The 15,200-nt window shown below is 37.5% G+C and overlaps 1 protein-coding gene and 1 non-coding gene across 4 annotated transcripts in view; one reads left to right on the forward strand and one right to left on the reverse strand.

Moving 5' to 3' along the window:
- Window positions 1-6,364: 6,364 nt before the first annotated feature.
- TRNAS-AGA (transfer RNA serine (anticodon AGA)) lies at window positions 6,365-6,436 on the reverse strand. Its single transcript has one exon. It is a non-coding gene; the product is annotated as a tRNA-Ser (tRNA).
- Window positions 6,437-9,311: 2,875 nt separating this feature from the next.
- Window positions 9,312-15,200, forward strand: part of PRRC2C (proline rich coiled-coil 2C) — a 66,998-nt gene continuing 61,109 nt past the window's right edge. For 2 of the 3 annotated variants that reach the window (XM_068985844.1, XM_068985846.1), the window contains exons 1-5: window positions 9,312-9,423; window positions 10,320-10,497; window positions 12,047-12,156; window positions 13,237-13,362; window positions 14,923-15,143. In XM_068985844.1, coding sequence (XP_068841945.1) covers window positions 9,312-9,423; window positions 10,320-10,497; window positions 12,047-12,156; window positions 13,237-13,362; window positions 14,923-15,143 — 747 coding nt within the window. The remainder of the gene's footprint in view (window positions 9,424-10,319; window positions 10,498-12,046; window positions 12,157-13,236; window positions 13,363-14,922; window positions 15,144-15,200) is intronic. The other variant, XM_068985845.1, reaches the window with a different exon arrangement.

Here is a 15,200-nt window from a genome sequence, read left to right on the forward strand (position 1 = left end):
TGTCCTTGACTCCTCTTTTCTACACTCCTGTGTCCAGTCTCCATTTTTCAGCCACGGCCTACCTCTTGTCCTAGGTTGTGACAGTCTGGTATCTTCATATTCCACATATGAGCCCCTGCAATCCATTCTCCATGTTCTTGCCAGAATGATACATATATTTTTGGCCATGCCAAGAGGCTTGTGGGGAATCTCAGTTCCCCCACCAGGGATTGAACCTGGGCCATAGCAGTGACAGTGCCGAATCCTAACCCCAGGACCACCAGGGAACTCCCAGAATATCTTTAAAACAAAAAGCCTCTACTCAGAGTTGATTTGCTTCAAAGATAAAATTTTAAATCCTAATGGTCATCCAGCCAATCCTCCCTTTCTTAATAGCTTCCACTTCACCACTTTTTTGTTTTTGAACATGATTAGCATATCAGTGTGGGAGGGCCTTTGCATTTGTGTTTTCTTAAGCCTTGAAGCTGCCTGCTTCTCTGTTAGATTCAAGTCAGAAGCTCTCTCTCTAGAGAGGCTGATAATGATCCACTGATCTAAAGTACTTTCAGTTCAGTTCAGTTCAGTCGCTCAGTCGACTCTGCGACCCCATGAATTGCAGCACGCCAGGCCTCCCTGTCCATCACCTGCCCTTTTGTACTTTCTCCTGTTGTCCTGTTTGGTTTTATTTACAGTATTTGTCATCATGTGAAATGACTTTGATTACCTGTTATTTGAGTTATCAAACTGAAAAGATCTGTGAGAGCAGATTCTTAGCTCTTATATCTCCAGTTCAGTAATGTTTCAAAATATGGATCACTTAATGACTGACCTTATCACATACCATATCGTAGTGAATATCCTTATGTGTGTGTATTTTACACGTTAGACTTCAGTTTAGAACACAGCAGCACAGCTTAAAACATTCTTAGTTCCCAAGCCTTACAAAACAGGCCACAGACTGGATTTAGCCATAGGCCTTAGTTTGCCAAAGCCTGCATTTAGTTCACTGTAAATAGCATGTGAATTGTCTCTGTTTAATGTCAGAATTCTCTCGTGAAATCACCTGGGCCAGACACTGTTTGAGAATGGGCAGTTTTTGAACAAAGTTGTTTTTTTTTTTTCTCCTTTATTGTTTTTGCCTGTTTATCTTCAGCCAAATCTGGTAATTTCTGTTTTCCTAGAAAATACTTATTTCAGAGCATTCTCTTCGTGTGTGTATTTTATTGTATTTATCTCATTCTTCTTAGTGTTTAACTTAAAATTAGAGTGATTCAGCTAATTTCTATATTATTTTTTCCAAAAGAGTCAGCTCTTGAATTTATCAGTTATTATTATTCTGTTTTTTAATTTGATTTTTCTTTTCTGCTCTTTTTGAGGTAACTCAAAATGATTTGTCTGGTAACGAAAGTACTCAAGAGCATTCCTTTCAGTTATATGATGTATGCAACATAGTTTGACAAGAGATGTGTTTATTTTTCATTTCCAGTTGATTTTCTTGTATGTTTCTAGTTTTGTCCTTTGGTTAACTTTATAGCCACAAGAATCTTAAACTGCTTTCTTACCAATTCCAGGAACAAAAACAGTTTGTTGATTTCTTGTTTATTATGTTCTGACATTTTCTTTTGCTTCAGTATTAGCCCTATTTTTACATTGTTCTTCATTATTCCTTATCAGGCCTACTGATTCCAATTTCATATCTTGCCAGCCTATTTCCCTCCCTGCTGTCCCCATCTTCTTCACTTGTACAAATTAAAAATACTATTTTATGTCTCCTATACTTGTAATACTCTACTTCTGACATTTCTGTTTGCCTTGTGGGATGGAGGGAGATTCCCCACACCAAGCAATTAGATTCTCCAGCCGTTTTCCAGGTGTCTTAAAATCTAACACATTTCTGACCTAGGTACCTGGAGATGGCATCACATCCCAAAGATTAGTACAGGCTCAGTCGCACAAGACTGTCCCTTACCCCAACACTTCAGATGCCCGTCGAAAGTCCAGATTGTTACCCATGCTTCTGACTGGCAGGCTGGCTATAAATCGGGTTTGATTAATTTGCTAGAGCAGTTCACAGAATCCAGGAAAACAATTTACTTACTAGATCACCAGTTTATTACAAAGTATTAAAGACTCTTTGTGACCCCATGGACTGTAGCCCACCAGGCTCCTCTGTCTATGGAATGCTCCAGGCAAGAATACTGGAGTGGGTTGCCATGCCCTCCTCTAGCAGATCTCCCCAACCCAGTAATCAAACCCAGGTCTCCTACTTGCAAGTGGATTCTTTACTGTCCGAGGCACCAGGGAAGCCCTCTCTTTCTTAATTTGCCCTGGTAGATTTGCATGGTAATATTCTTGTTTGCTTTCAATCTAGAGGGCCTTGATCTTTTTAAAAATATTTTTTATTGTCAAGTAATAAACTGTACATACTTAAAGTGAAGTATTTGATATTTTGCATATACACATCATGAAACTTACCACAGTCAAGATAAGGAACATATCAATAAAAATTCCTTCGGTTCCTACCCATTCCCTGTACCATAGATATGTTTGCATTTTGTAGAGTTGACTACAACGTAAAAATTGAGAATTACATTTTATTTGGTGAATAAAACTGAAGACTTAAGTCTGGAAGTTAGCTTCTCAGGTGGCTCTTAGAAATCAGTCCAAAGAGGTAAGGGAGGAACCAGGATAAATAGAAATTTTACAAAGAAACCCAGGTAGTTGGAACATCGAAAAATTACTGTTAATTAAAGAAAACCAGACATCTCAAGTTAATGAACTTAGTGTTTTTCTATGTATGATTCAAGGGTCTGGGCCCATTGAAATCATTCCTTTTATATGCACCTTAACTGTCTTGGGCCAGTGTCCTCCTTTTCTTCATCCTGAATCCCCTCAGGGTGCACAGTTGGCGTTGGCAGCTGTAGCTGCTGGCTTGATGGCAGTAACATCCTTTGTTTACTGATAATGGAAGGCAATATTTTTCATCCAGAGTTAAATTCTGTATATAGTGCATATGTTGGAAATCTAGCTTCTTTCTGCATAATCACTTTGAGATTTATCCATGTAGTTACATTTACCAGTAATTCATTCTTTTTTACTGCTTGGATATTCATTTCTTTTATGTACATACAACAGTATGGTTTTCCAGTCACCTGTTGGTAAACAGTTGGGTTGTTTCCAGTGTTTGCCTGTTACAAATAAAACTATGAACCGGAGTCCAAGTCTGAGTCTTCATATGGACATATCGACAATTCCATATGGACAATCACATATGGAATTGTGATTGTGTGGTTGTTGGATGTTTTTTCTTCTTTAAGGACCTCCAAACTGTTTTCCCAAATGGTTATAACATTTTACACCCCCATGAGCAGACTTTGCGAGTTCCATTTCTTCCACATCCTTATCAACAGTTGCTTTAATCTGTAGTTTTTGCCAATACAGTAGAAGTATAGAGGTATCTTACTGTGGTTTAAATTTGAATTTCCCAGATACTGAAATGCTGAGCATCTTTACATGTGTTTATTTGCCACTTATGTATCTCTGGTGTCAAATCCTGTGCCCTTTAAAAAACAACTGGATTGTACTATTAGGTCTGAGAGTTCTGTACATGTTCTAGATAAAAGTCTTTCGTCAGATACATGATTTGCAGATGTTTTTTTCCCAGAGAGTAGCTTGCATGTTCATTCTCAACAGTGAGAACTTTCAAAAGGCAAAAGTCTAATTCAGAAATTTCACCTTTTATGGATTGTGTTCCCCACCCCCCATGTGTCTTATTCCCAGACCATGGATGGAACCCATGCCCTCAGCAGTGAAAGTTTAGAGTCCTAACTACTGGACTGCCAGGGAATTCCCTATAGATTGTGCTTTTAGAGTACTAAGCAGTCTTTATATAATGTAATCCAGAGACGCAAAGATTTTCTCCTATGTTTTTTCTAAAAGTTTTATAGTTTCAGGTTTTACATTTTGTCTGTGTCTGTAGTTCTTTTTTTTTTTAATAGTTATTGACATATGATATTGTGTAAGTTTAAGGTGAATGGTGATTATGGCTGTAGCATTAGCTAAACCCTCCACAAATCACATGCATAATTATCATTACTTTGAGTGTGGTGCCAGCATTTAACATCTTAGCAGCTTTGCGATACATATACAGTATTGTTGACTGTAATCATAATGCTGTACATTAGCTCTCCAGAACTTAACCCATCTTTTTTTTTTTTTTTTTTTAATTTAATTTGTTTTTTGCTACTCTGGGTCTTTGTTGCTGCCCATGGACTTTCTCTAGTTACCGTGAGTAGGTTCTTATTGTGATGCCTTCTCTTGTTGCGGAGCACAGGCTCTAGGGCACGAGGGCTTCAGTAGTTATGGCATGTGGTGCCCTGTGGCGTGTGGAATCTTCCTGGACCAGGGATCAAGCTCATGTCCCCTGCATTGACAGTTCGATTCTTGACCACTGGACCACCTGGGAAGTTCACAATTCTATATATAAGTGACATCATATAGTATATGTCTTTTTCTTTCTGACTTCAGTTAGTATGACAGTCTCCAGGTCCACCCACCCATGTTTCTGCAAGTGGCATTATTTCATTGCTTTTTATGCCTGAGTAGTGTTTCATTGTGTATATGTATATCTTTATCATTCATCTGTTGGTGGACATTTAGGTTGCTGCCGTTTCTTGGCTATTGTAAATAGGGCTGGTATGAAGTAGCGGGGGTGGGGGTGCATGTGTGTTTTCACACTAGACTTTTCTTGGCATATATGCCTAGGAATGGGATTGCTAAAAGTGTCCTCACATAACTGGCAAACCATGATGGTGCAGTTGGCTTTTCTCATGTATCCAGCATTGTTTATGGCTACAAATTCTTTGTCTTTAGAAATGCATATTCTCTTATAGAAATGGATACATTGTGATAGTTTCATCTTTGAATTGTCTTTTGATAATTATCATTTGTACTAGCTTCAGTCATGTGTATTGATGGTTTACTTTTTGGGAGAGTTAGTTGGTACTGTAAAGCTTTCTTGGGTTTTATATTAGAGAGACTCATATGCTTATGAAAGAATAAATTCCCTGTTCTGTTGGCCTGAGAATTTGACTCTGTCCATCTTTCTTACCTCAGAATACATCCAGTGTGTATTTGGTTTATCTGTTTGGTGAAAGAGCATGCACTGAAGGGAGTACCATATAGGCAGTAGTTTGTTAATAGTGGAAGAAGAAACTGTACAGAAGTTTGATCTTTAAAAAAAGAACTACTTAGTATATTTTCTGGAATTTTTCTTTTTCTTTGTATTTGGAAATTCCTTATAATTTATAAGACATTTTTTATTTCATTTTACTTTTAAGTAGGAAAGTTAAAGTTCATTTTGTGATTTTTTTTTTCCCAAGCTCTAAATGTTTTGTGATGACTGAATTGAATTAGATATTCTATCACCCTATGGTTAAATTGTGTTATGTTACTTTGTTTTCCTTGTGTAAACATATGGACAGGCTGAACTGCCCTAACTTGTTAGTTTTGTTTATTTATATATTTATAAAATTGAGCATTTCAATACATTTGCTTAGTGGTATTATTTCTCTAGTGAATTGTCTGTTAACATAGCGTTAATAATTAATAATTGGGTTTCTTCAAGTTTTTTCTTCAGTTTGTGAGCTCTTGTATAACATTTGCATTTTGTCAAATGTTGAGATATTTTTCCTGTTGACTCAGCTTTGTGGGGGTTGAATTATGCTGGGTCTTCTATGTAGTACATGGGCAGTGAGTGGACTTAATTGTCCTTTGGCATGTGGGATCTTAGTTCTGCGACTAGAGATTGAACACTTGTCCCTTTCATTGGAAGGTGGATTCTTAACCACTGGACCAGTAGGGAAGCCCCCCAACTTAATTATTTATTTATTTTTAATTGGAGGATAATTGCTTTACAATATTGTGGTTTCTGCCATGTATCAACACGAATCAGCATATGAATCAACATACGAATAGGTATATGTTCCCTCCCTCTTAAATCTCCCCCCCACCTCCCACCCCACCCTATCCAACCCCTCTAGGTTGTCACAGAGCACCCATTTTGAGCTCCCTGTGAATTTGTGGTAATTGTATATGTTTCAGTACTACTCTCTCAATTCATATCCTCTCCTCCCCGCCTCTCCAGTTCCTCACATGCTTTGTAAACATTTGGTTGGTCTGCATCTGAAACCCTTAATGTGAAGTAGATGCCTGTGTTCCATCCAGGTAAAGTTGAAACACTGTTCAAAACGAAGTGAAGTGAAATCGCTCAGTCGTGTCCGACTCTTTGTGACCCCATAGACTGTAGCCTACCAGGCTCCTCTGTCCATGGGATTTTCCAGGCAATAGTACTGGAGTGGATTGCCATTTCCTTCTCCAGGGGATCTTCCCAACCCAGGGCTCGAACCTGGGTCTCCTGCATTCTAGACAGACGCTTTACCATCTGAGCCACCAGGGAAGTCAAAACAAAGGAGAAATGTAAACAGGCAGTGGGATTCTTTAGGAACACAGAATTCTGGGCTGGAGATAGAAATTTGACCTACACAGTTGGTAGTTGAAGCCTTAGAAGTGGGTGGGATTTCCTGCAGACAAATTCAGAAGGAGAAAGTAAGTGGTGAGAGGATGGGTAACACAGAAGGAAGGATTGGTCTTTGATGGAATGTAAGGAAAGGTACACTTCCTTTATTGCAGTGATTCTGAAGACTGCTTACATGTTTGGAATTGCCTGAGGAGCATTTTCAAAATAAGAATTGATAATCAGACCCCACCTCACAACTCTAGTATGTTTCAAAATCCCCAAGTGATTTTAATTTGCAGCAAGGATTAAGGACCACTGCTTAGCATATATATGAAGATGAAAGTCGCTCAGTCATGTCACCTGAGCCACTAGGGAAGCCCAGGAATACTGGAGTGGGTAGCCTATCCCTTCTCAAGCGGATCTTTCCGGCCCAGGAATCAAACAGGGGTCTCCTGCCTTGAAGGCAGAATCTTTTACCAGCTGAGCTACCAGGGAGGCCCTAGCATGTATACATGGTTATAGTAAATCATTATATCTTGAACTTTTGTGTTTTTTTCACAATCACTGGGAGGGCTTTTTAAAGCACAGTGGTCTTATCCTCAGTTTGATTCAGTAGGTATGACTTTGATCCTGAGAATTTGCATATCTAACAAGTTTCTGGGTGATCCTGAGAACCACTTTCAACAACAGGTGAAGGAAAGGCAACCCTTCAGAAAGATGGATGTAGATGCAGGTGGGCTTGTAGGTTTGCCCTAAGGAAATTTAAGTTTCTTAATGTTATTGCTTTTTTTATGATGTAGGCAGGTGAGGGTCTCCATTAGTAGTTGTGGTATTAAGAGAAGTTTGGAGATTGTTAGGTGTTAAATTGCCATCAAATGAGGGTGAAAGAAGAAGTTGACAGTTTTTATTTTACACAAGTTACCTTATTTTCACCTGAAGAAAGATACCCTTGAATCTTAGTTTTGTCATCTAGTGAATATGCACTGTCTCCTTTTTTGTCACTGGAGAGGAATATTCTTCCTGTATATCTTTGTCCATGTTATTGGTAAAAATATGTCAGCAAGAGAGATTCTCGTGAGTATAGCTGTCTTCACACTGTCATCATTAGCACCCTTGGGATAAAATTAATTATATACATGTTAAATCCCTGGTGGCTCAGATGGTAAAGCGTCCATCTACAATGGGGGAGACCTGGGTTCAATCCCTGGGTTGGGAAGAATCCCTGGAGAAGGAAATGGCAACCCACTCCAGTAATCTTGCCTAGAAAATCCCACGGATGGAGGAGCCTGGTGTCCATGGAGTCGCAAAGAGTCGGACACGACTGAGCAACTTCACTTCACTTGCACCTATGATTGCAAGTGATCTATATGTTAGTGTAGTTCTTTTGGTTGCAGGTGAGTGGTTTACACAGTTTATTTCAAATTGTAAATGTATTCTTGGAGAAGCTAAGTAATTATAGGAGACAGCATGGTATAAACCGACTGACCAGTAGCCTTGATTTCAAAGCCAGTCTCGTTTATCTTTGAACATCAGTTTCCTCATCTGTAAAACCAGAATACTAACTGTATCATAACATTTTTAGTCTAAAATGAGATAATAGGTGTGAAGATTACAGATAAACTTTATGGCACTGCATGAGTACTGTATGTTAGTTGATATGAATGTAAGATCATCCCTCTGGATGTGATGCTTATTCTGCAATTGACAAATGTAAAACCAGTGCCTGAAAGGATCTTTATGATGATAGGATCTACTCAGGCACTCCTTGACTCTGAATGCTTTTTGCATTATATCCTGTTCTGTACTCTTCAGCTCCCATGCTTGTAGCTATTGTTGGTTTCTTGTTAGATTCACTACCTCCTGCCCTACTTCTACTCTCAAAACAAATAAAGCAAACATGCACAGAAAAAGAAACAATTCCTAAGATTGATAATGTATACCTTAATAAACTGAGGAGAAATAGTATGAGAGCTAATCAGTATCTCCTCCCCTGTGTATTATTGGGCTAGTTTTTAATTAGGGTATATTAATTCCAAAGACGAACATTCTCTTTGTATATGAATGTTCATTAAAGTACTCTTTACTTCTCATATACAGAGACTTTTGACAAGTGTACACTATTTCTTTTTTTTTTACACTATTTCTTGAACACTTACTCTGTAGTGAAATAGAATACTGTGTCTTAGATTTATGAGGGAGTGTTCTACCCTTTGCAGAATGCAGAGAAAATAGAATGTTCTTTCTATTCTAGACTGTTAAACAAATAAAAGATTCTTGTTAGACACATATTGCCTGAAAACACAGGCATGCAGTTTATAAGAAGAGGATGTTATCCTTCTGTCACATTTGGATTCCATATGTGTAAGCTGATCATGCCAGTCATCTCAGTCCTATTAGGTTGAATATTTGTTTATTAGATAGAAAGACATTCTCCATTGATTAACTGTAGTTCAACTGTTCATCTCAGTATGGCTTAAAACCCTTATTCTCTGTAGAATAGTTAAGTGGTTACAAACCATAAGTAATATACTCACCAAGCACACAGCAGTTTATTTTGATTAACTTCGTCACATGTTGGTTATTGGAATTTTACAGTATTAAACAGGCTCATGAAATTATTATTAATGTGAGTTTTAAAGAATGATTTAACGTCGCGTTTTTATTTTTCAGAATTTCTGTGATCATTTGAATTTACTAAGTTTCTAGTAAACTAATTCTAAAATGTTCCTCCTTATTTCTCTTTCTTCTGTTAATCTTACAGACTGATTTTAAAGGGTGTGGCAGAAGGTTCTAGACTCGATGAGTTTCCACCGAAATGTCGGAGAAGTCAGGCCAGAGCACAAAAGCAAAGGATGGGAAAAAGTATGCGACACTCAGTTTATTTAATACTTACAAGGGTAAATCATTAGAAACTCAGAAAACCACAGGTGAGTAAAATCAAGTGGCTTTTATGTTTTTTGTAATTTTCATGGTTTCATTTTATTAATCTAAGTGATAAACTAGAGCTATTGCTGTTAGGATCTAGGCAAACCTGTGTTAAAGCAGCCCTGTTTGTATTGGGCTTTTTATGTACATACATATCTTTGAGGGGATATGAAGTTTTTAAAAGTTAAAAGTTTATAAATGTTTTAAAATATGTTTGTTTTTTTCCAGTTTGTTGTCAGCAGAAAATAAGTTAAACTATATGGTTCCAAAGGGGAGACTTGGTTAATGAGATTAATAGGTATAAAGCTAAAATTATTTTAATCAAGTGTAGTTGATTTACAGTGTTTGTTAATTTGTGCTGTATAGCAAAGTGATTCAGTTATACATACATATACATTTTTTATATTATTTTCCATTACAATTTATCACAGTATATTGAATACAGAAGGACTTTGTTTATCCATTCTATATATACTAATTTGCATTTGCTGATCCCAAACTCCCATTTCACCCACTTCCCCTGTGCAACCACAGGTAGGTACTATATGTCTGTGAGATTGTTTTATATCATATTTATTGTTTCACGTATGAAGTTTTGAGTTTAAAATCAGTTCCTTGGGGAAAAGTACAAAACAGCACTTTCAGTGTTTTCTTTTTTGTAGTTTATAGAGTTAGTTCATCTGTTAGAATTTTTCAAGCATCTGTTCAGTGACTTGATAGTTAAATTTGAATACAACTTCTACCTTGGGTTATGTTGCAGGTTTGTGGCTTAGTTTTACATTTTTTTTCTTAAAATACTAGAAAATAATAGCTCAAGATTCCCATTAATTCCTATTGTCTTTTGTGTTGTTTTAAGAATAAAATAGTTACTAAGAAAGTTGATGTTACTGATCTTTAGTTGCAGCTCGCCATGGATTACAGAGTCTTGGAAAAGTTGGTATTTCTCGGCGTATGCCTCCACCTGCTAACCTCCCAAGTCTCAAAGCAGAAAACAAAGGCAATGATCCTAATGTGAACATTGTACCTAAAGACGGCACAGGATGGGCATCAAAACAAGAGCAACACGAAGAAGAAAAGTAAGTCAAAGTCTACTAAAAAAATGAAATCATTCCCCATTCTTTATGTTTGAGTCCCTTCTATGTGCTAGGTGTTATGCTATGTATATTACGTATGTCATGCCCTTTAAAATGTTTTATATATAGTCAGCTCTTGTGTAATTTTTACTAGGAGTGGGTTTAATGGCAGTATTTTCAGGCGTCAGAATAGGACAGATGACAGAAATACTGATCACAAGTTTCCTTTTATCATACACTGTGTTAGTCCCTCCTACTCCTCACCAAATCACGCATTCTCTTTCTATGATTTAAGAGCTGATTCTGTTAAATAATTTCCACAAAGCTTAGAGTTCCTGTCTGCCTCATTGAAACTACCTGATGTACATCATAGGTAATCAAGTAATGCTATTTGAATGAATAAAGAATTAACAAGAAAACTGGCATGGAATTAGTAATGTCCTCCTTAATCATAATTCAGTCAATAAATATTTAGTATTCTGTGTCAAGAATTGTGCAGGGTTCTTGGTTTATTGAACGACCAAGCCAAGTAGTGGTAATTTTTAAAAATAAGACAAGAAAATGAGTACTTGATACTTTTTGTCTATAACTGTTACTAAAGCTCTGTATTCTGGAGAGCTTTATATGATAAATGCTACTACCTGGGTGAAGCTTATCAAAGGCTTATTGTTCTCTACTTCTTAGTGAATAGAATTATTTTGTAGTAGCAAGTCAGTTTTAGGTCTGAGTATACCAGAAATATATTGCATTTCTTAAGTCTGTTAACTGTTTTATTTTTAAGCCTTAACTCATTGCAAGGATTGAATGAAACTGTGAAAGTGAAGTCGCTTAGTCGTGTCCAACTCTGAGACCCCATGGATTGTAGTCTACCACACTCCTCCGTCCATGGGATTTTCCAGGCAAGGGTACTAGAGTGGGTTACCATTTCCTTTTCCAGAGGATCTTCCCGACCCAGGGATTGAACCCAGGTCTCCCACACTGTAGGCAGATGCTTTACCATCTGAGCCACCGGGGATGTCAGTTGAAACTGTAGACCCTTGTAAAACACGTTATACTCATGGGGACACATCAGTCAGGTTGCTATGACTTCTTTTGATTAACAGTAATATGTAGCGGTGAACCTATTGACTGCTGAATGGAGAGCTTGCTTATTAGCCTTAGCTCCTGGCTAATCCCACCAATCCAAACTGTATGTATGCTTGTAATGTTATTTCTAATTATAAATGTTTACTTCTTCAAAAGTAATTTTTGGTAGCTATGTTGAATAATGAGTGCTTCTATTTTTTTCTCTCTCTCTTCCTTCCCTCTTCCCTTCCTTTCCTTCCAAAATTAAAAACAAAGCTGTCATCTCCTTGGGTTATTCAAGGGTAGAAATAAAAGAGGACAAAAATAGCCGTACTTCTTTTAAAGGAACATTGCAGAGAGAACGCATGGGGGATGCATCTGAGTAAATATGTAGCCAAAATCATTTGTATACAGATTTAGCTTAAGTGAAATAATTATTTTGTTTAAACATACAATATCTGAAATAATGGATTCATATTTTTTTAAGAGCACCAGAAGTTCCACCAGCACAACCAAAACCTGGGGTTGCAGCTCCCCCAGAAGTAGCACCTGCTCCCAAATCATGGGCCAGTAACAAGCAAGGTGGGCAAGGAGATGGTAAGTAGACATTAGCTGGGGAAACTGGTTAGGCTTGATAGTTACTGAACAGCCATACAGAAGATAAGGGGCAAATTATACTGTTTTGGCAGGGGCAGAGAACACTGTCAAAAGAAATTATTAGACCGTTAAAAAAAAGGATCTTTTAAAAAAATCTTTTGGTCTAGTTAAGTTTCAGTATTAAGATCTATATATGAGCCAGTAATAGGAATCAAAGTAGTCTTTAAGATACCCCAAGCCCCACATTACTCTGTCTTTACCCTCTGTAACCAGACAAAATCTTGTGCCTTCAGTTCTGAGACAGAAAATACCCAGACATTAATGTTGATTGCTGTAAACCATATTAATCTCCATGCGTGCCCTTCAGCCTTTCTTGTTTCAAGCATGCTACTCCCAGTTTCCACGGTAGAGAAGATCTAGGAGAATAGCCATCAAGGACAGTAGCTGTGATACTTCCCTCCCCGCTAGGAATGATGGACTCCCCAACAAAATATGATTTCCCCACTTGCAAATATGTCTGTAAAACATATAGAGAAACCCATCTAGGCCCTCAAGCTAATAAAGGCAGTTCTTTCAGTTTATGGAAGTGTAAAATAAATAAGCAGGCAGGTAGATAGGCAAATGAGTGAATAGTGAGGTGCCATCAGTATCTCAGCAGTTAAACAAAAACATCATAGCCTCACCATATTTGTAGTGTTGACTCATAAATTCTGTTTTAGTAATGTTGTTTGAACTGGTTCTTAGTGTTATTTATTAGCAAAATAATTTAACTTGTGTTGAAAATGAAAGGAGTCATAATAAAAGAGAAACAGAAGTGAAACTCTACTTGTTTGCTGCACCAATTTTAATGAGTCTGCCAGAACGATGTCTGGCAGATGCCTTTCTCAGATTTTTTTTTCTCCTCATGGCTGTTCATTAACTTTCCAAGGGATTCTAATTCTAGATAAATTGAAAATTTTATGGATATGAACAGTTACCATTGCCGTGTGGAATAAATTATGAAAAAAAGGAGAGAGCTCTATCCTGGGAGAGTTTTTGTATTATCTTCAGTATTGTATGTATTTTTTTTTTAATGCATAGGAATCCAGGTGAATAGTCATTTTCAACAAGAATTTCCCAGCCTACAGGCAGCCGGGGATCAGGAAAAAAAAGAAAAAGAAGCAAATGATGACAATTATGGACCTGGACCCAGTTTACGCCCACCAAGTAAGAATATTTTCTCTTAGTAAAAGTGTAGAGTGAGATTATATTTGTGTTCTGTTTTGATATAACCTCCTGCCTGCTGCTGTTGTATGTAGTTTGAAAAGGCAGACAGTGACTATAGTTGATTGCCACTCAAGTATGGTTTTTACATGAACAGCATCAGCTTAACTTGAGAACTTGTTGGAAGTATGTGTCTTGGGCCTCACACCCAACCTACTAAATCAAAAGTTAGCTTTTTAACAAAATGGCTAGGGAACTTACATCAGTATTTGATTATTTTTACAATAGTCAAAATTTTTATCAAACCTCCCCAATATGTAATGTTTATATATAAATTATGTCCATTCACTTGCTAATATTCAAGGATCTCTTTCTTTCTGAATTCAAACTGAGGAGCTAATCAGTTTGAATAGCAAGAGATACTTGTATTATGTGCATTATAAAGCATAAACTAAAAATAGAAATGTAAAATCTTTGAGAGATTTTAAAATGTCTAATTAATTTTTTATTTTTAATTATTGTTATGTGGTTGATGAGATTATATTAGGAATAATAGTGTCAGCTCCACTATTTTCTTGTTTAATTTCTTTTCACCAGTTATCTGTTGCTGTGTAATGTATTTGGCAGCTTAAGATAACAAATTGAACTGGACATTTCAGTCTCTGACGGTTAGGAATCTGGCAGCCACTTAGCTGGGGGTTCTCTCTCTTCAAAATTACAGTGAAGCCCTCATTTGATGCTGGCCTGACTGGGGCTGCTGTGTCAAGCTCTCTCGTGGCTTGTTTGTGTGTGGGCGGCTCACAACATGACTTCCTCAGAAAAAATAAGGAGGGACAGACAGACATCTCTCACTCAAGATGGAAACCCCCAGGCTTTCATAGCCTGTTTTCAGAGAAGACCGCCAACACATCTGTCTTACTCTACAGGTTGCACAGACCAATCCTGGTACACAGTTGAGTGGACTACATCGGGTGTGAATAGAAGGAGTAGAGACCACTTGAACCAAACAGGGTTTCCTTGTAAAACCAATTATCTGTTTTATCTGGTTACGTGTAGTTGAATCAGGTTACACAGACACTAAGTCTGTGCACTTGGGCACATGTAATAGGCAGTAATAGACGAAAAATGAATGAGAGCATGCATCACTATCAATCCTTTTGGGGTATAGAACTCCCTTCCCTCAGGACTGCTCTGGTATAACTGATTTTAATCTCTGTATCAAAAACTGGTGAAGCTTGATAGGGAATTCTTAATATTTTCTTCCCCAACCTCAGTGTTTACTTCTGGAGGTAGCCTCTGAGGTATATCCTCTCTACTTCGGAAGTCACTGCTCTGACTACCTAAACACCTTCAAAGCCTAGATGTCTAGTACAAACTAGATTAGACTTTTACTGTTTCTTCACTATGCTTGCTTGATTTCTAGTACAGAGTAGATTAGACTTTACTGTTCCTTCACTGAGCTTACTTGCTAAAATATTCTTGAAATATGCCTCACTTGGTTGCACTCTGTTACATTTTGAGATTTTCTTTGTTTTCTTATTTTCCTGTCTCTTTTCACACCAGATGTTGCTTGTTGGAGAGATGGTGGTAAATCTGCTAGTTCATCTTTAACATCTGACCAAGATGAAAAGCCTGGCCAGGATGAAAGCACAGCTGGAACATCAGAGCAAAGTGATATCCTCAAAGTGGTAGAAAAGAGGATAGCTTGTGGTCCTCCACAGGCTAAACTGAATGGACAGCAGCCTGCCCTTGCTTCGCAGTACAGAGCTATGATGCCTCCTTACGTGAGTATTGTTGAATCAGCAAGGGGCTAAATAAGGTTTTTGATCTGGATACCAAGG

Source organism: Capricornis sumatraensis, chromosome 14 (assembly GCF_032405125.1).
Source record: "Capricornis sumatraensis isolate serow.1 chromosome 14, serow.2, whole genome shotgun sequence".
Lineage (NCBI taxonomy): Eukaryota > Metazoa > Chordata > Mammalia > Artiodactyla > Bovidae > Capricornis > Capricornis sumatraensis.